At 38.7% G+C, this 21,582-nt stretch overlaps 1 protein-coding gene across 1 annotated transcript; it reads left to right on the forward strand.

Annotated features, from left to right (window-relative positions):
• The first annotated feature begins 36 nt into the window (after positions 1-36).
• On the forward strand, positions 37-18,516 carry LOC132173957 (uncharacterized). The gene is made up of 7 exons (XM_088513533.1): positions 37-2,327; positions 3,334-3,902; positions 4,368-4,832; positions 6,314-6,856; positions 7,114-7,590; positions 17,207-18,012; positions 18,427-18,516. Exons 1-7 carry the CDS (start codon positions 59-61, stop codon positions 18,431-18,433), a joined length of 5,136 nt encoding a protein of 1,711 aa, XP_088369659.1. The 5' UTR covers positions 37-58; the 3' UTR covers positions 18,434-18,516.
• The last annotated feature ends 3,066 nt before the right edge of the window (positions 18,517-21,582 follow it).

Raw genomic sequence — 21,582 nt, forward strand, 5'->3', positions numbered from 1 at the left:
AAAAAAAGAAAAAAAAAAGAAAGGAGAAGGAAAAGGGGAAAAAAAGATTGAAACAAGAATGGAGGTTTTAAGTGCAGTTGTAACAAAAATTGCCGAGTTATTGGTTGCACCAATTGGACAATGGCTATGTTATTCATTTGACTACGACAACAACATTAAGACTATGGAGGACAAGTTACAGACGTTGCAGTCCAGAAGAGATAGCGTGCAACATTCCGTTGATTCTGCTAGAAGAAATGGTGAAGAAATTGAAGCTCTTGTTACAACGTGGTTGACAAAGGCGGATGAAACTATTGAAGAGGCCAGAGAAATTGTTCCAGTTGAAGAAAGAGCGCAGCCGAGGTGTTCTAATGGGGCATGCCTGAACTTGAAGCTGCGGCATCAGCTAAGTCGGAAAGCAAAGAAGATGGTGCAACTTATTGATCACGTACTGGAAAATGACAAATTTGAAAAAGTTTCCTACCGTCCTGCTCTAGAGGGGGAGGTGTCTAGGAGACAAATGGATTATATGGACTTTGTTTCAAGAATGTCAACTGACAAGGGACTTATGGAGGCATTGGGAGATGCTAATACCAACGTGATCGGCCTGTGGGGGATGGCTGGTGCGGGAAAGACTACACTGGTGAGAGAAGTTGCCAGGCAAGCCAAGGAAAAAATGTTATTCGATGAGGTGGCCATGGCATATGTGACGCAGAACCCAGATACTAGACGAATTCAAGGAGAAATCGCCGACATGCTAGATCTAAAGCTTGATGCGGAGACTGAAATAGGAAGAGCATATCGTTTGAGGCAGAGATTAACAAAACATAAGAAGACACTTGTTATCCTAGATGATATATGGATGAAATTGGATTTGGAGAAAATAGGAATTTCTACTACGGAATGCAAAGTGGTGCTGACATCTAGAGATAAAAATCTATTATCTTGCGAAATGGGCACCCAGAAGGATTTTGGGCTTGAAGAATTACCCGAAAATGAAGCATGGAATTTGTTTGAAATAAAGGCGGGTGATTGTGTTAAAGATCCTCATTTGAGATGTACAGCAACTGAGGTAGCTAAGGAGTGTGCAGGTCTGCCTGTTGCACTTGTAACAGTTTCTAAGGCATTAAAAAACAAGAGATTATGTGAATGGAAGAATGCCCTGGAGCAGCTAAGAAGACCCGCTCCTGGACACCTCACAAGAATGCAGTCAATTATATATTCTTCTATAGAGCTGAGTTATAGTCATCTTGAAAATGAGGAGGTTCAACATTTATTTTTGCTTTGTGCTGAAATGGATTACGCCATTAATTATCTGGACTTGTTGAAATATTGTTATGGTTTGGGTTCATTTCATGGCATTACTACTTTAGAAGAAGCCAGAAACAGATTATATAGCCACGTTCGTAATTTGAAAGACTCTTGTCTGTTGCTAGATTGTCCCCATGGTTCTGACCATTGTCATATGCATGATGTTGTTCGTGATGTTGCGACATTTATAGCGTCAAGGGATCATAATATGTTTGTAGTGAGAGAAAATAGTGGGCTAAAAAAATGGCCAGATGTAGATGCACTCAAAAGATGCAAGACATTCTCTATTCGTGGTGGAGATATCCATGAACTTCCTAACGAAATGGAATGTCCAGATTTAAGATATTTTTATGTGTATGGTAGGGATCAATCCTTGCAAATCCCAGAGACTTTCTTTAAAGGGATGGGAAAGGTCCAAGTTTTGGATTTGACTAAAATGAAACTTCCATCACTTCCTTCATCACTTAGTCTCCTTGGAAACCTGCAAACATTGTGCCTGGATCAATGTGTGTTGGAAGACATAGCTATAATTGGAGAGCTCAGGAATTTAGTAGTTCTTAGCCTATTCAGTTCTAACTTGTCACAATTACCCAGAGAAATAGGATTGTTAACTCATTTACGGTTGCTAGATCTGAGCAATTGTTCCAAACTTGAAGTGGTTCCACCTAATGTGCTATCAAGCTTGGTTGAATTAGAAGAGTTGTACATGGGAAACAGTTTTGTTCAATGGGAGACCGAAGGACCCAATTTTGAAAGAAATAATGCAAGCCTTGCTGAGCTGAAAGATTTGTCACAGTTGATCACTTTAGAGATACACATTACAGATGTCAGAAATCTGCCTAAAGATCTTTCATTTGAAAAGTTAGAAAGATATGCAATATCTATAGGAGATTATGTCTGGGACTCTTCTAAGAAGCGTGAAGCCTCAAAAACATTAAAACTCAAGTTAAATACGACCTTTCAATCAGAGGTTGAGATTAAAATGCTACTGAAGAGAACTGAAGCTCTTTATCTAGATGAGTTAAAGGGTGTTAAGAGTAGGGGTGTAAACGAGCCGAGCTTGAGCGAGCTTCCCTTGTTCAAGCTTGGCTCATTTAAATTTTACTCGAGCTCAAGGGCGAGCCAAAAAAATCGAGCTCGAGCTAATAATAAGTCGAGTCGAGCCAGCTCACGAGCTGGCTCTTATATTTAATGTTTTTGTTTTTAATTTTTTTTTTTTTAACTTCAAGTACTCTTAAATGGCTTAAAAAGTTAGTTTGCATATGAGTATTTGCTTAGCCTGACTAGTTGAGTATGAAGCCTGAGTTAATACAGCAAGGCATTTGGTTTCAAAGAGAGAGGATATGCATCCTTTTATAGATAAGCAAACTTGGAGATTGATGTTTTCTTAACAATGTGGGACAAGTTAACAGGTTACATTCAGACTGCATTGGGACAACGCCCCCTACAAAAAAATATTTTTTTAACGTCTCTCTCTCAATCCCCCTCACCAGTCATAACGAATCTTTCACCTGAACTCTCATTTCCAACTCTCTCACTCTCACTCACTAGACATGTAGTGATAGTGTTTGGGTCTATTTAATTCATCAATAGTTTATGCCTTTCGCAATCTCCCTCAATAGTTTCTGCTTGATTCTTCTTCTTTTCGTTTGGATCTGCTCTAATTGAATCGAGGTTTTTTTAATGATTGCTCTCTCTCTCTCTCTCATCACGAAGGGTCTAGAATTTTTCATTCTCTAACGCTTAAATATAAATGCAATTTTAAGGTTTTAATAATTATGAGATTTATAATTAATTATCTATTACTTAGTTTTTATATATATATATATATATATATATATATATATATATATACACACTCGAGCTTATACGAGCTGTTCACGAGCTTAGCCGAGTCAAGCCGAGCTTGTTTCGTTTAATATTCGAGCCAGGATTTGTGTTCATGAAGTGCTTCATTTAATATTCGAGTCGAGCACGAGCCGAGCTTATGCGAGCCGAGCCCGAGCTTGCTCGCGAGACGCTTCGCTCACTTAACAGCCCTAGTTAAGAGTCTTCTAAACGAATTAGATAGAGGAGGTTTCCAACAACTGAAGCATCTCCATATCCAAAACAATCAAGAGATTAAATATATCATTAACTTAAGGATTTCGGTTGTTGCCTTTCCTGCCTTGGAGACATTTTTTCTTGAAAACATGATGAGCTTGGAAGAAATATGTCATGGCCAACTTCCATTTACATCCTTCCGTAACTTGAGAATTGTAAAAGTGCAGCATTGTGATAAATTGAAATTTGTTTTCTCATCATCCATGGCTTGGGGCCTTAAACAACTCGAAGAATTGGAGGTAAGAGAATGCAGCATTATGGGCGCAATAGTCATGAGAGAAGAAGGCAGTATAGAAGACACAGATGCATTCTTGTTCCCTCAACTGCGTCGCTTGGCACTAAAGCATCTTCCAGAGCTCATAAGCTTCTTGAGCACACAAAAGCCATTCATAACTGATCCTAGAGAAATCATTTCGGATGGAAAGTTTGATTTTCACATGCCAATTCTACACGAACAGGTATATTACAGTACGATTCATCAAATAATGATTCCACACAATTGGCACAAGCTAAATATAGATGCATGTGTTGAGAACTCTGTGAATGGAAGGAGTATTGTTGCTCACCATTTATGTGAAAGGAAGGAGAATTGCTCCAAACTATTGTGTGTGTATATATATATATATATATTGTTGGTTATATTAGCTGAATGGAACTTTTCTTTTCCTTTTTTTTTTTTTTTTTTTTTTTTTTTTTTCTTGCAACCTCACTACACTTTACACCTCCCAACTTCACTACAACGTAATTGTATCTTTCCAATTGTAGCAATATTAATCCTGATGTTTTAGAATCATTGGAATAGTGATAATTCCTTACCATAGTTAATTGAAGTGAATGGCATATGCGACAAAAACATGACCTTATACTCGCCCAAAGAATGCACGAATACAATTATGCGTACCCTAGCTAGTGCATCTTATAGGTTGTTGAAAAGAAGAAATAACCCTTTCTAGTTGCAGGTTGTGTTCCCCATCGCAAGGTCCTCTTGCAGATTAGCAATCGCGCAAGCAACGTCGAGATTTGAAAATTTGTCATACTTAGAGGTGCAGGGCTCGAGTAACATAAAATATATACTGTCATTCTCTACTGCTAGATTTATGGTGCAACTCAGACATCTACATGTACTGGAATGTGAGCTTGTGGAAGAGATACTATTCACAGAAGAATTAGTGGTAGAAGAAATAACTCCAAAGACAGAGGTGCTCTTTTCTCGACTAGAATGCTTGTTTTTAAAAAAGCTTCCGAGCCTCGAAAGATTCTGCGTAGGAAGTAACATCGAATTTCCATCCTTAAAGAGCTTGAAGATAGAATGTTGCCCTAAATTAAAGACATTCATCTTCAAACCTGTCAGGTCAAGCATGACAGTCAACAAAGAACTCAAGGAAATGAATGCAGAGGAGAGGCCTCATTCTATTATGCAATCTTTCTTCAATGAAGAGGTAAATGTATTTAATTAATTAAAGAAAATAATATTAGACTTATTTAAACACCCCATTATTCGACTAAATATTTTTAATAAAACTCTAAATGACTATTGAGTTTGCATGCTAAATATTGTTGCTTAAAACTTGTCGTGTCTTGAGGTGGTGACTAGTGAGTGAGCAATAGACAGAATTCAAATTTACAATTATACTTTAAAACAACTAGCATGACAACTTTATGTATAGCTATATCAGTTCGTAGAACGTACATATAGCACTGTTACGAACTTAGAGTTAAATAATTGATACAGTTAAGACCAGACCTATATTAATAACCTAATTTATTAATAAAAATATTGTTCCTACTTCATGTTTTAAGATAATTTTTTCAGTTGTGATGATGTAGCTACTTGATTGTGTCCAAATGGTTATGAAATGACTGTTGTGTGTAAAATAATTTGAAAGCAATTGAATTTTGAGCTAAGGAATTACTCTTATATTCGATGATCGTAACAATGGTACAAGAAGAGTATATGTACTCTGTTTACATAATAAGTAAAGGGAAAGAATCAACTATTCTAAGCAAAAATAAATTACAGTGATACTATTACAATCTCATACGAATATGTGATTACATGAGAGATCCTATACACATGAAATTCTTTCCTTAGTGAGAGTATATTTGCATATCTCTGGATTCTTCAATATCCTTTCCTTCATCTGCTTCATTGACTGCTGGAGATATACAATCAATGGGATGCTTGGCAGCCACAGGATCTTTGTCTTGATGAGTGGGATTTGTGCATGCTAGCTCTTGAGAAGATTTGATCTGCATGGCTGTGTCCTCTTGGAGGGCTGTGATATGATGTTTAACAGTGTGTGCAAAGGCATTTTGTATGCCATTCGTTTGCTTATCCTGTTGAACTCCACATTATGGCCCTACGTAGTTGTTGCAAAGTACAAGATAAATACTACAACAAAATTGACTTTTAGCAACGAAAATAGTTGTCGTTTAAAGTTTTTAGCAACAAGAAGTTGCCAGATTATTGTGGAAAGCTTGTCTTCCATCGGTCGTGAATAACAAACTTTGTTAAAAACACATTTTAACAAGAAGAAAATAAGTTGTCGACAATCGTTGTCCCTTAGCAAGGACAATATGTTGTTACGGATTGTTACATTCAGTAACAATGACATGCATGTATTGTATGTTGCCATCTTGCTATCAAAGATCTCCCTCCTCCCCTCTTAATTTAACATCTTTTCTACTCTTGATAAACCACCGAATAAAACTCAAGAATGCTTACGAACAATAATAATAATCAAGAACAAAACATGTGCTGCAGTCATAGTGTGGTATCCGAATGAATGCATATTTTTGTTGACTCTTTTCTCTCATAGCATGCTATGTCCTTTTGTCAAATGAAAGAAGAAGAATATGCATACCCTAGTTTGTGCATTTTTTAGGTTGTTGAGGGATAAAGTATTAACTGACGCTGCAGGTTATGTTCCCCATCTTGGATACATTGAAGTTGTCATCAGTTAACTTGGCAGAGATAGAGCAGAACCAAAATCCGGCATGTTCCGTTTGTAGATTAAGAAACATGCAAGCAACGTCGAGATTTGAAAATTTGACATACTTGGAGGTGGAGGGCTCGGGTAACATAAAATATATATTGTCATTTTCTGCAGCTAGATTTATGGTGCAACTCAAACATCTTCACGTCCTGGAATGTGAGGATTTGGAAGAGATACTAGTCACAGAAGAATTAGGAGTAGTAGAAGAAATAACTCAAGAGGCAGAAGTGTTGTTTCCTCAACTAGAGTGCCTGTTTCTAAAAAAACTTCCAATCCTCAAAAGATTCTGTGTAGGACATAACATCGAATTTCCATCCTTAAAGAAATTGGGGATAGAACATTGCCCTAAATTAGAGACATTCATATCCAAACCTCTCAGTTCAGGCATGATGATCAGCAAAGAACTCAAGGAAATGAATGCAGAGGAGAGTCTTCATTCTGTTATGCATCCTTTCTTCAATGAAGAGGTAATTTTTTAATTTTTTATCATCCACCTCTTTCAGCTTTACACCTTTTAGATTCTAAATTTTAAAAATTTTCACCTTTACTTCATATATATATATATATATATATATATATATATATATATATATATATATATATATATATATATATCTTATCTTCCAGTATGTGAGTTGTTTAGCTATGCATATATATATATATCTTATCTTCCAGTATGTGAGTTGTTTAGCTATGCAATTAACATACGAGACGAACCCTACAGGTTGCCTTTCACAGTTTGGAACGATTGGTAATCTCCCACGTGGATTGCTTGAAAATCATATGGAAGAACCAATTCACAATAGATTCCTTTTGCAAGCTTCAATTTATAAAAGTTGAATTTTGTGAAAATCTCTTGAACATCTTTCACTCTAATATGCTGACAAGATTCCAGAGTCTTGAGACACTTGTCGTAGCTAATTGTGGGGTGGAAGAAATTGTTGCTAGGGAAAAAGGAGCGGAAGCGATAGCTAGGTTTGTGTTCCCTCAAATAACTCATCTACGTCTTGAACACCTACCAAGACTCAAGTGGTTTTACCCTGGAAAGCATGCTTCAGAATGGCCATTGCTAAAAACATTAACGGTGGAAGGATGCCAAAAAGTCGACCTATTTACTTCTGAACTTTTGAGCTTTGAAGAAACACTTCAAGAGAGCGAAGTTGAGATCTCCATTAAACAACCCCTTTTCTTGGTTGATGAGGTAAGAGCCTTAACTAATCTCATAAGATGTCCACATTCAAGCCGAAGTGTAGAATTGATATGGTTTTTAAATTAATTGAACTTAATTTTCATTGTGCTATCTAGAATTTTATGTCCGAGACAAATATATATATATATCATAACAAAGGAAATGAACAGGAAAAAAAAAATCATAAAAAGGAAAAAGAAGCTAAGCCACCTAGAAGTGTGATATGGCTTATCTCTTTGGTATGATTTTAAACATGATTCTACTAGAGTAGATACCTTTTTTTTTTTTTTTTTTTTCCTGAACACTGGAGTAGATACCCTAACTAGTTTTGGAAGCAGCTTATATAAATTGTCAATTTTGTGACAATTAACTATAATCAATGCATCTTTAATTATTTTCATAATGCCACCTTTCGCAGAATATTCAGAATCTAACGAATCCAATGCGTCTAAAGATATTAGATTTTTTTTTTCTAAGGTCTTGAATATATTTAACACAAGTGTCATTAAATCCCATTAAATATAAGCACTTTTATGGTACCTATTTCAGTAGCCTTACATATAGTGTCATTGGCCATTAGAAGAATACTAGTATTATAGGATTTAAATATACCAAACCAATATTTGTTCGAATAAATATGGTAAGTGTAAGTGGAATTCAAAATTTAAGAATTTATTAGAGAATCTATAAATTTACATCAACTTTGGTTTCATCAAAATTTTCTTTGGCAAACTAATCAAATTTGCTAAATATTTCTAGTTCTTTTAATCCTCCAAGTCTTGTTTTAGTACCTTCTGAAATCTTATGTAGTGGCATATCTTTTTACAATAGGAGCACAACCACCTCCATTGGAGGTGAGGGGCGCAATTATCTTCGTCTTGGTTAGGGGTGGCCAGACAGCCATTATTACTACCCAAGGGTGGTCGCAACTACTTCGACTAAATAAGGATTGCCATGCAAACACCTTTGCATCGCACAACCACCACAACAGCCTATGGGTACGTAGCTGTATGGCCACCTTAACCAGATCAGGTGGCTATATAGCCACTTATCTTCTTCATAGGAGTGGCCACACAACAACCTTAACATATATATATTTTTTTGAATTAAAAAGTCAGCTCCACACATGTTTGTTATGACATCTTAGAAAGTTAGTCCCACAATAAGAAGATAAAAGAGAGCCCCTACTATTAGGTCCATCCTTAAAACCCCATTTTTGCAGCCTCCAATAAGCATTTGACACCTCACTTAAACACACCAAAATATACTAAGATTAAAACACCAGATTACATCACCTTCTAACCCTTTAACCCATGAACCACCCCACCCCTCAAACGCCGCCATTGGAATATGGAGGCACTGTCGGAATCCATGGCGCGAGTCTCGGCCAAAGACCCGCCGTGGGTTTGGCCTTGACCCATGTGGGTCATGCCTTGACCCACGGCTGGGTCTGGCCGCGACCCAGCGTGGGTCAGCAAACCCATGAGGATCTGGTCGCGACCCGCTTGGGTCACTGCGACCTAGTGCCAGGGTCTGGCCAGATCCACGTGGGTCACAGCTAGAAACCCACACGGGTCACTGCGACCTCTCCCGCTTCTTCCCCATCATCGCTAGCATCAACCTCTCTCGCTTCCTCCCCATCATCGCTAGTGTCAACCTTTCCCGCCTCCTCCCATCATCGCTGGCGTTAGACAATACTGGCAGCAATCATGAAGATGAGATCAAATATTTTTAATGGGTTTTACATGAGATGATCCCGTGTGTTTCATGTATATCCTATGTAATATTTTTGTGTTATGTGTTAGTTTATTGGGTGCTGTAAAGTGGGGGTTTTACACTACGTTCGAATGCAAGGTTTTCTCTTACCCATATTGATTGAGTGGATTAGAAATTTAGTTATAGGTGCTAAGTCTCACATTGGTTCTTTATTTGGTAAGATTGGACTTTATAAGTGATTTTAGGAAATTCCAATTATAGCTTGATTAGTCATTTTGGAGTAATAGCCTAGAAATGGCTAGTGGAGGTTTTTCATGGATCATTATAAATGATATAAAAGCAACCTAGTAATATCGTGTATGTGCCATTGAGGCACTTCATGGCTTGGGCCCCGACGAGGATGTTAGGGATTTGAATGGGAGAGACATTGTGACATCTAAAACTTTAGTTCCACATTGTAAATTTTGATTTGAGATTTGAATTTCGGTGTCGATCATGATATGTGAAGTTGTTGGGTACTTTTGACTACTGGGTTAGGTGTAGTACTGAAGTTTAGGATGATGTATGTTAGGAACATAAATTATTTTTTCAGATTTGGGTGGTTGATGCTGTTTTGATTGATGGATCTTTGGTTGATGCTGCTGCTTTGGTTTATTAGTGGGTTGGACTTCTCAGATCATGAAAGACTTTTAAGACATCGCAGTTAATGGAATATCAAATCATATCACAGAAAATAGTTATAGTATTTCTCTTTAATATATACTTTCATTTAAGTTTTTTTTTCATTAAGGTATATTCGTGTAACATGTTTCTACAATTCATTTCCTAGTCCCCACAATAAATTCTATTGATTAATCAAACTTCTTGAGGGGAATGAATACTAAAGAAAACTATAATGAAATGAAGTTTAGAGAGGGAAGAAAATAAAGAAACATATGACTTATGTCCGTAGGTTAAAATTTTGTATAGTCGTCTCTCTAGGTTTCTCTATCCAAAGTCTCCAGAGATTAGGGTTTTGTCCTTTATCCGGTTGATGGATGTGGGTGCAGGAGGGCTTGGCTGGTTCGGGCAAAGGGGAAGAAGGTAAGATGGCGGCGGAGCTGGAACGATTGTATAGTAAGAAGGGGAGAAAGAAGGCATCTCCATTACTAAAGGAGAAATAGCAGAAGGGAGAGAGATTGGTTCACGGTGCTTGATTGGTCGTATTGAGGCTGAAAAAGCAATAAACTATGAGGCTTTCAAAACTGTCTTATCTTGGCTATGGCATACGGTTGGCACAGTGGTGTTCAAGGAGTTGCAAGATAATATGTGGCTATTTGAATTTACAGAGGAGGATGACAAGAGGAGGGTGCTCATGGGGAGACTATGGTCGTTTGATAGGCAGATACTTGTGCTTAATGAATTTGGGGGACAATGTTAGCCCTCTTAAATGGTATTTTCAAAATCCCCCATCTGGGTTTAGGTGCATGACATGCCACTGCTCTGCATGACTAGGGAATTGGAATAAAAATCAGAGAATCCCTGGGAGATCTCAAAGATGTGGACATGGCTGGTGAGGGGGCTGGTTGGGGGAGATGTTTCAGGATACGAGTGGTAACGATTTGACCAAACGACTAGAGTGGGGGAGAGCATTGAACGTAGGGGGAAAGTCCTTCCGGGTCCAATTCCAGTACGAAAAGCTACCACTATTTTGTTTCAAGTGTGGAAGGATTGTTCACGGGAGAACCGGTTGTCCTAAGGTTTCCCAGTTTAGAATGAGTATTGAGGGGGAGGAAAAACAATGAGGAGTATGGCTTAGGGCTGAGGCTCCAAAACGTAAAGTTTTTTCGGTGCTGGGAGATGGCGGGTGAGATTTCTCTAAAGATGAATCCTGGACGGCGGATGGAGAACATTTGTCCAACAGACAATTCAGAAGAACAAGTCCCAGAAATCACGAAAATCACCAAAAATCCGGGCATACCAGCGTAGGAGGGGGCAACGAAGATTCAGGATCCAATTATGGGGGAAGCGCGCGGGATTCTTGCTCATAATGGATCCCAATATATATCGGGGGAGATTAATGACAAGCGCAGGAAGGAGTTTGAGGAAAGTTATAGAAGGTAGGTATTAACTCTCATAGGACTGACTTAGTAACGTAAAGTATTGAAGAAGGGTAGCACGTGGATCTTTTGCCAAAAACACATGGGGCTAAGATTCAAACCAAAGGATGCGTGGGCCATGGGGAGGTTAATGAGGGATCACAAAATGGGCCAACAAAGGAAGAGATGTTGTAGGTAAGGAGCTTTGAAGCTGAAATTCAAAAATTCAATAGAGAAGAAGTGGGCCTGGACTATGGAGAAAAAGAACTTACCCGTATGGACGTGGAATTAGGTCTGCTCTGCATTCCTCATGCAATAGAAGTAAGAGCAGAGCAGAGAGGAATTGGTCCGAAGGAGGTTGTTTGGGGAAGCACTTGGAGGTCAAATCTGAAACATTAGAAACGTCAAGCACGTAAAGGTATTGAAGAGGGGAACCAGAAAAACACGAAGGCTACTTTAGGTGGAAAACAGAAAAAGACCGTTGTTGTGGAGGGGGCAGAACCAAAGGGGAAGAAAAAAAGGAATATAGTGGGGACACAACAGGGAGGACTGATAGAAGTAGTGGCCGAGGCTGGTTCACAGTCCTGCCAACAGCAATAATTCTCTGAAGTTGGAATTGCCGGGGGCTTGGGAACCCTCGTGCAATTCGAGACCTTAGCAAAATGGAAAAGAAAAAGCACCCGAGGTTTTTGTTTTTGATGGAAACAAAGAGCGGAAAACAAAGGATAGAAGGTTTACTTGTGAAGTTGGGTTACACAGGGGCTTTGCGGTCAATCCTGTGGGTCAAAGTGAAGGTTTGACAGTGTTTTGGGAGGAGGAAGAAGACCTTGAAATTCAAAATTTTTCAAGGAGACACATAAACGTAATAGTACTGAAGAACAAGGGGATGGATAGAGGTTTATGGAAACTCACCTGTTTTTATGGACATCCAGACTGGACCAAAGGCATGAGTCATGTGCACTGCTGTCTTTTTCTGAAGTGTTTCAATCCTATGCCTTGGCTATGCATAGGTGATTTCAATGAGATCACAGCACAATTAGAAAAATCTGGTGGAGCTTTGCGACGGGAATCTCAGATGGACATATCCCGGGATGTGTTGAAAGAATGTAAACTCAGTGACATAGGCTTCAAGGGGTCGAAGTTCACTTGGACCAATTGTTGTACGGATGGCTCTTCCACAAAAGAAAGGTTGGACAGGGCCGTCACAAATGGGGAGTGGTGTGGTATCTTTCCACAGACTATAGTCCATGTATTGGCCGCGGTTTCTTTAGACCATAAGCCAATATTACTAGAGGCAGCTACCAATGATGCGGACAAGGTGCAGTTTAAAAGAGGTTTCAAAGTGGAGTCTAGCTGGATGGTGGACGATGACTACAATGGTCCAGGAGGCGTGGGAGTAAGGGTTTCTAGGCAATAATCCACAGACTGTAGTCCACGTATTGGCTGCGGTTTCTTCAGACCATAAGCCAATATTACTAGAGGCAGCTACCAATGATGCAGACGAGGTGCAATTTAAAAGAGGTTTCAAAGTGGAGGCTAGTTGGAAGGTTGACAATGACTACAATAAGGTAGTCCAGGAGGCATGGGAGGAAGGGTTTCTAGGCGACAATCCAATGCACACGGCGTATCTTAACCTTGAGAATTGTCAATGTCGGCTTTCAAGTTGGCATTGGCGAAAATTTGGCCATGTAGAACGTGATTTAAAAGAGAAGAAACTCGAAATCCTGCAGAGAGACGAAGGACCAGCCATGTGGGATTCCATTAAAAAGCTATAAGAGGAAATATAAGCTATTTTGGAGCAAGACGATATAAGGTGGAAGCAACGGGCAAAACAAAACTAGTATCTTCAAGAAGATCAGAACACACCTTTTTTCCATGCATGGGCTGCTCAAAGAAGGAAAATTAACCAGATCCGGGAGAAAAAAAAGATGAGAGGGGGAAAACATGGGGAAAAAGCCGAAGGAAATTGGAGAGGCTTTTAGTAGTTTTTACCAACAACATTTTTCGGCCGGGGCTACCAATGGTATCGGCGAATGTCTACAGGGTTTGAATGGGAGGGTTACGGAGGAGATGAATTCATCTTTGCTTAGGGAGTTCACCATGGTGGAGGTTGAAGTAACTCTCAACCAAATGCACCCCCTTTAAATCTCCGAGTCTGAACAGTTTCTCCTCCTGTTTTTATCAACGATCATAGGCAACTGTCAAAATGGAGGTAAGTAAGGTTGTTCTTGTTTTTCTCAACAATGATGTTTTTGATAAATCCATTAATGCCACATATAGAGCTCTTATTCTGAAGAAAGAGTCCCACGCAGATCACAAATTTTCGGTCTATCAGTTTATGTAATGTCCTCTATAAATTAAAAGCCAAGGTCCTGGCTAACAAACTCCAGAAGGTGCTACCTCTTATCATCTCTCCTAGTCAGAGTGCTTTCATTCCGGGACGACTTATCATAGATAATATTTTAGTGGCGTTCGAAGCTCTCCATGCAATGGATAGATGAAACCCAAAGGGTGTTTTACGGATTTAAAACTAGACTTGAGAAAGGCTTACGAAAGGGTGGAATGAGACTTTTTAGAGGCCATTATGTGGAAAATTGGATTTGCGAACCGATGGGTGCATTTGGTAATGACATGTGTGCGCACAGTATCTTTCTTGATGTTGATTAATGGATAACCGCATGGTAACATCATCCCTACTCGGGGAATTAGGCAAGGGGGCCCCCTTTTGCCCTATGTTTTCATCCTATGCGCAAAAGGCCTTAGCACACTGCTTAGTAAGGCGGAAGAAGACAGAGGGATCACGGGTCTTGCGATCTATAAGGGAGGGACAAGGTTGAACCATCTTGTTTTTGCAGATGACAGTTTTCGTTTCTGCAAAGCGAATATTATTGAGTGGGTTCAGATTCAAGAGGTGCTACAAATCTATGAACAAGCTTTAGGCCAAAAATTGAATAGGGACAAGACGTCCTTGTTTTTCAGCTGAAACACAAAAAGGGAGACCAAAGAACACAGTATGTCGGTTGTGCGGGTGAGCTCTACCCAGAGTTACGAGAAATATTTGGGACTACCAACCATTATCGGAAGGAGTTAGATTAGTTCTTTTTCCAGAGTAAAGAGCAGAATTTGGGAGAGAATTAATGGCTGGAAAGAGAAGTTCATTTCTCAAGTAGGGAAGGAAGTTTTGTTAAAAGTTGTCATTCAGGCCATCCCGACATATACTTGGGTCATAAGGGGATGATTTAAAGGTGGCATGGATGAGTTTAAAGAAGATGGGCTGATCAAAAATGTGTGGAGGTTTGGGCTCTCGTGATTTGGAGTGCTTCAATTGGCACTACTAGCAAAACAAGGGTGGCGCATTATCCAAAACCCGAACTCCTTGGTGGCCAAAATTATGAAGAGAGAGAGAAGCAATGGTGTAAAAAACTATTGAGGTGGAACATCCCTCTTATCCAAGAGATTTTTAATACGAAGGAGGTATCCAGCATCTGTAAAATGGCAATTTGCTTAGGAGTAGACTTTCGTACACATGGAGAAGCATATGGAATGCTAAAAAACTATTGGAGGAAGGTCCAATTCGCCGGGTGGGGGATGGGAATCCATTAGCATTTGGGGGGATAGATGGATTCAATCCCCAACAACTTACCAAATTCAATCCCCAACACGAGTTTTAGACAAGGAGGCCAAAGCAGCAGCCCTTATGGATGTTGATTCATAATGGTGGAACATCCCTCTTATCCAAGAGATTTTTAATACGAAGGAGGTATCCAGCATCTGTAAAATGGCAATTTGCTTAGAAGATAGAAGGACCAGTTGATATGGACTGGTACGAAGAATGGAAAGTTTTCAGTGCGGAGTGCATACCACCTAGCTAAGGGATTGGAGGATGGCTCTAAAGGATGTTGCTCGAATGATGAGTCCATGACCAAACTATGGAGGGCAGTGTGGCATATACGAGGTCCAAGAGTGGTAAAAAAATTTCTTTGGAAAGCATGTAACAACATACTGCCTACTAAAGAAAAGCTATTCCAATGAGGGATTACAGAGGATATGTGCCCGATTTGTGGAAGGGAAAAGGAGACAGTAGCCCATGCGCTTTGGAATTGCGTTTCAGCGAGAGACGAATGATCAAAATGTACAAAAGTCATCCAAAAATGCACCAGCGACGAGGAAGAGTTCCCCGCCATCCTAGAGAAACTAGCGGATAGACTGGGGGAGGAAGAAAAGGAGATGATAGGGACGATAGCCAGGATGGTTTGGATGGGACATAATTCCATGGTGTTTGGAAGGGACTTTCGACCACCTTCCACCATTATCAAGGATATGCCAACGCCCAACTTGTTTTTGTTTCAGAATGCAGAAAATATCCGACAGATCAACAAGGTCCAAGCTCTAGCTCTGGCGAAAATAGTGTGGAAGCGATCGGAAGAAGAATGCATAGCTTAATTGGGATGCCGCTCTAGGTAAGAATGTTAGGAAATTGATAATAAATTGGCAACCAATTTCCCCCAGCCCTTTATGCGAAAGACAAGTTTGGAAAGAAAACACATGAGAACACACATCAATCACACATGTACACAAAGAGTTTACGTGGTTCAGCCCAAAACCTGGCCTACGTCCACCAACAAGAGAGTTCTACTATGAGCAAATTTTTACAACTCACAGTACATGTCCATACCACCAAAATACACTTTTCTCATAGAAAAGCCTCACACACTCATCTCAATACAAGTGATAATTGAATTAAGGACAAAACACTCACTCTCTTGCCTCTCTCCTCCCTTCCCCTCCCTAGCTCTCTTCTCTCTTCCTTACATTGAAGAAGCTCTTCCTTGGGATCTCTTCTAAGGGATTCAGAGATAATTTACTCTCTTCTGCAGCCTTCCTTATATAGGAGCACAAGGGTTGGCGAGAAACATGAAAGTCCATGGTTGGTGCAACAACCATGCACTATTCCTTCAACGGCTTGGTTGGTGTAACAACCTTTTACTATTCTTTTGACGGCTTGATTGGTGAACTCCACCAACCATTTGACCCATGTGGGATTCATGGCTTGATTAATTCAAGGCAATTTCCAACAAAGAAGACGCAGAAAATGGGGCTGGGAGTCATTGCAAGGGACCATGAAGGAGATGTGGTGGCAATGTTTTGTTCCAGCAGACCCTATATCATCGACCCCACCATAGTTGAGGCTTTGGCTGCATGGAAACTTGCTGAGCTAAGCTATACACTGGGCTTTTGAAACATAGGAGTGGAAGGAGATGCTTTGGAGGTGGTGTTGGCACTGGGTCGTGAAGGAAATTGCAGAGGAAGCTAGGTACGGCCATTTGGTGGAAGATTCCAAAAGTTTGTTGAACCAGTCATCCAAATGGAGGGTAAGCCATGTGAGAAGAGAGGCCAACCAGGCGGCACACCATGTTGCCAGATTTGCTCGGTCGCACGAAGAGGAACAACTATGGAGGTCTAATTATTCATAATGTATTAGAGAGATTGTATTACATGAGAAAGTTCCTTCCTGATTAATAAATTATGGGATACCTATCAAAAAAAAAAAATGTCCGTAGGTTAAAGGCTTAAAGGATTACGTTTTGCTCTTTTCACCTTATGAGATTTACAATATAAAATTCGCTTTTTTTTTTTTTTTTTGAGAATTCTGGTAGATGAGAATAATACAAATATGGCATTAGATTTGAGCAATCAAATCTGATTACCTAAAAGGTAAGAGATCAAATAAATTCATATTTGAATACAATAAAATCTGAAATCAAATCTTATCATATATTCTAACAAATACTAACTCCAAGTTTCTTTTGTTTATTGCTTTGATTCGTTTATAGGCTACTTTCCCCAACTTGGAGTCTTTGACATTGGCGCATTATCACACCATATGGAGCGGCCAGTTTTTGGAGGAGTTGTTTTGCAAACTAAAAGTTCTTCAGCTGACGAGCAATCATAATGAATCAGATGTTTGTCCACCTAATTTTGTTCAAAGATTAAACAATCTGGAGAAACTTGTTTTGCATCGTAGTTGTTGGGAAGAAATATTCCCATATGAAGAACTTCTTGGTCATGAACAACATGCTGGGAAAGAAGACGGCCAACCTAGCCCAATTGTTCAAAATCTGGAAATTCTAGAAGTGTCGGAATGTGGAAAATTGAAAATTTTGGCACCATCCTCAGTAGCTTTCCAAAATTTGTCAGAGCTTGAAATATTGAAGTGTCATGGGTTGATTAATTTGGTTAAATCCTCAACAGCCAAAAGTCTTGTGCAACTCAAAAAACTGAGTGTACGTGAATGTGAGATGATAACTGAAATTGTAAGAGGGGATGGAGGTGAAGGGAATGATCAGGTGATTACTTTCAGCAAATTGACAAGCTTAAAACTTGATTGCTTGCCACAACTTTCAAACTTTTGCTCAGGAGGTTATTCATTCGAGTTCCCATCTTTGGAAGAAGTGATTGTGAGTCAATGTCAAGAGATGAAGATTTTCACTGATGGAGTCTTGAGCACACCAAAGCTAAAAAGAGTACAAGGAACAAAAGAAGATGAACGGCATTGGAAGGATGACCTGAATACCACCATACATTGGCTTTGGGAGAGCAAACTATGCATTCCACCGTCAAATGGTTGTTCAGATAAAGGGTAAGCATTTCATTATATTCAATAGATCCAATTTTTCATAACATGTGATTATTATTTCCGTGCACTAGATAACTAAGAGTACATTAATATATATATATTATGACATCACCTCTAACCCAAAAACTTAGTCTAATAGACTTGAGTCCACTTAAGTGTAATAAGTAATTTTTTTTTTCTACTTTATAAATATCACATACAATACTCAGGAGTGCACTCACAACAGGAAAATTATGGTTATAGAAATATGTTAGTATGTCCGAATTGCTGACGCTAGCTTGACTTCACTCACTTCAGAGACCAAAAAATAATAAGAAAGGGGAAAGAGATTACAAGGGTGATGATACTCAATTTGATATCAATGCTTCTACTTTTTGATGTTTTTTTAATATTTGTTAGGTTGTTTTCTGTCTGCAGGGTTTAGAATTCAGAAGAAGACAAAGATCATCCTTAATATGCAGTAGCTGGAGTGTGGCTCTTCTATGTTTATAAAGAATTGAAAAAAAAAAAAAAAAACCAAAAAAGAAAAAAACCAATAAAAAAAAAAAAAGAACAAAAGTAGTAGTACAAATGCTTTGTCAAGCAAGGTTCAGAATTTTCAAGAAGACAAAGATCATCCCTAATATGCAGCAGCTGGAATGTACGCTTTCCTATGTTTTTAAAGAATTGAAAAAAAAAAAAAAAAAAAATGTACAATGGCTTTGTCTGATGCACTCCTCCATGAAATTCGGGTGCCAACAAGACAATATAAATGCCGTCTACTTGAATTTCTGCATACGTTGATGGCGTAGTGCATGCAGTGCAGGAGTTGGGAGTTTTATTGGTTTCTACGACTCTTTTGTTTGCATTGGTGTTTGATACGTACAACTTTATCATAAATTATGTTTAGTCTTTTGTTTGAAATTATGGAAGAAGCTTATTCATAAACAATTTGTTTGCAGTGTGATGCCACTTATTTGCTATTCCTCTCTAGATTTATCTCGGATTTTACAGTATTTGCTTTTGTGCTGCCTTAGTTTAATTTGTTTGTCGTCAAAAGTTAAAGAGTTGATAATTTATGATGAAATTTTGGTGGTTGGTTATTACCTCATAAATGTTTCTGCAATTGACTTACCCGATCACATGTTCACCCATGCATGCACATTATTTGAATAATTGTTGTAATCTAAAACTATCAACTACTTTGATATGGTAAAAGCTCCTCTCATACACAAAATAATCAGAGAGGGAGTCTGTCACAGAAGCAAATTGACCCAAGAAATTGAAGTTTGTCAGAGAAGCAAACTTATGGATAAATGTAGCCAATCTGATTCCCTGACATTCAGCATCATCGTTGTGAAAAATGATCATATTTGTTGGTTGCAAATATATATATATATATAGTTTCCGTCATTTCTTTTAAGGGTATTTTGTTTTTCATTTGAGAAACATCGTTTGTACAATAAACATGTTTTCTAAATTTTGAAATTAAATAATAATAAAAAATCTCGCTAGAGTGGATTATGAGCTAATTATCGTTTAAGGTATTTTTGTGATAAATCCCTGAGTTAATGTGTTAAAACAGATAATACCTTCAAAGTTTTTTTTTTTGTCAATTTTAACTTCATAAATTTATCAAAATGGTGTAATAGATTCTTAAAACAAAGAAAATATTGTTGTACTTTTAAGATTAGTCAATTAAAGAGGGGTAAAAAGATAGGGCCAAAGTCGAAGAGGATGATTCAATCCAATCATGCGGGCCCCTCGATCCTGCAAAAGGAGAAAAAGTAGGGCCAAAAAGTGTTGCTTTTGAAAAAAAGCTATGTAAGTCTATATCACACAATATTCGAAATTAACAGATAGTAATTTATAAACAATCAATCACCAAAATAATCAAAACAGTAAATCAATTAGACACAATGATTTTGGTGACGAAGAGGAAACCTTTTAGAAATCGTTATAAAAGTAAAATCTCACCGGGACAGTTAAACCCAGGAAATTACTATAATAAAATATTCCGATATTACAGATACGGGGAACACTTACAACCCTTTGCAAGTCCTTGGCTCTGTAAGATCGACAACCCTCCAACTCGTCTCCTTGCTCACAATCTTCTTCACACGTGATTCTCCTTTATCAAACCATTCCGATAAACTTCTCAATGAAGCACACAATTCAAACTAACAAATACTCTAAGAGGGACAATTTAGGTCACAACATAAACTCTCTCTTTGCACAACCTGTCATAAACTCTCTGGTGGAAATTCGTACCTATACAGATCTGTAGTGATCTATATATATAAACCTAAAGACCCCTAGTCTAATTGAATCACAATTACATTGAAATTAGACCTAGAAGCTATGGGCCGTCTGGATGGTAAGTGGGCTCATTCAGACAGGGGCTTGAATAATGCAAGAAAACTGGTTCTCGTACACTGTCGTCCAGACGAGGAGTGTGCTTGTCTAGATGGGACTATAGGGCAACATCGTTAACTTGCTTCTTTGGCGTGGCGTGTCCGGATGGCTTGTAGCCAAGATTGCAGATGAGGCTCTCGGGTTTTCTTATTCATCTATCTCGTCTGTACACCATGCAAACGAGCTTGCAGATGAAGCTCTCAGGTTGAAGAAACACTTTGCGGAACTGTTGTCCGTTCGGACCGCTATGCATCTCGTCTGGATGCTCATGAATTTTTGTCACTTTGAACACCATTTTCATCACCGAATTTTAGCCAACAAATAAAACTTACAAACTCCCCCTTTGGCAATTCTGTGACAAAATCAATAGCCGAGACAACTCATCATTTTCCCAAAATTAAGTTTCCCTTTTGTCACAAATTGACAAAAGGTCTTGATGAGTGCCAAATATTGCATATTTGAGCCCCTTAATTTACATTTGTTAATCCTTTATCTGTATTATAATCTAATGTTTTGTGTTAGTTCTGAATCTTTAGTGTTTTGTAAGTTGCACAACCCTGCGCTCGAGCGCATCTATGCTCGAGCCCAGCAAGGTTGTGCAACTTACAAAACACTAAAAATACAGAATTAACACAAAACATTAGATTATAATACGGATAAAGGAGTGCTCGAGCCCAACAGGGTTGCGATAGAGCACACCCAAGCCCACAAGCAAGCCATCAATGCGCAAGCGCTGAGCCATAGGAGGAACAACGTATGCACAAGTGCGATCAAGCGCACTGGCCATGTGCTCGAGTGCACTCGTCTGATAGGCTGGTCCAACGCTTTTTTTAGGGTTTAAAACCCTAGAAACTCCTATAAATAGACTGCTAAAGCCTCAAAGAAAGTAGGTTGAAGACCAAGTCCTAAATTCCACAATTTTTCTCCCTCTTAATTTAGTTTTTCTTTAGGTTTAGGATTTATTTTCATAGTCATGTGTAGCTAAATTCTCAACTAAGGTTGAGGATGAAGCCCCATCGATGAAGAACAACAATATTTTCATGTAAGTTAATATTATCCGATTTTATGGGTTTGATTTTTCAATTGCTTTACTTCAACTCAATTTGTCGAATGATTCTTGGATATCTTTTGTGATTCAAGAATACATTTGATGATTTAAGATAATTTCACGTAACTAAT

The sequence above is a fragment of the Corylus avellana genome, chromosome 2 (genome assembly GCF_965113065.1).
Source record: "Corylus avellana chromosome 2, dhCorAvel1.hap1.2, whole genome shotgun sequence".
Lineage (NCBI taxonomy): Eukaryota > Viridiplantae > Streptophyta > Magnoliopsida > Fagales > Betulaceae > Corylus > Corylus avellana.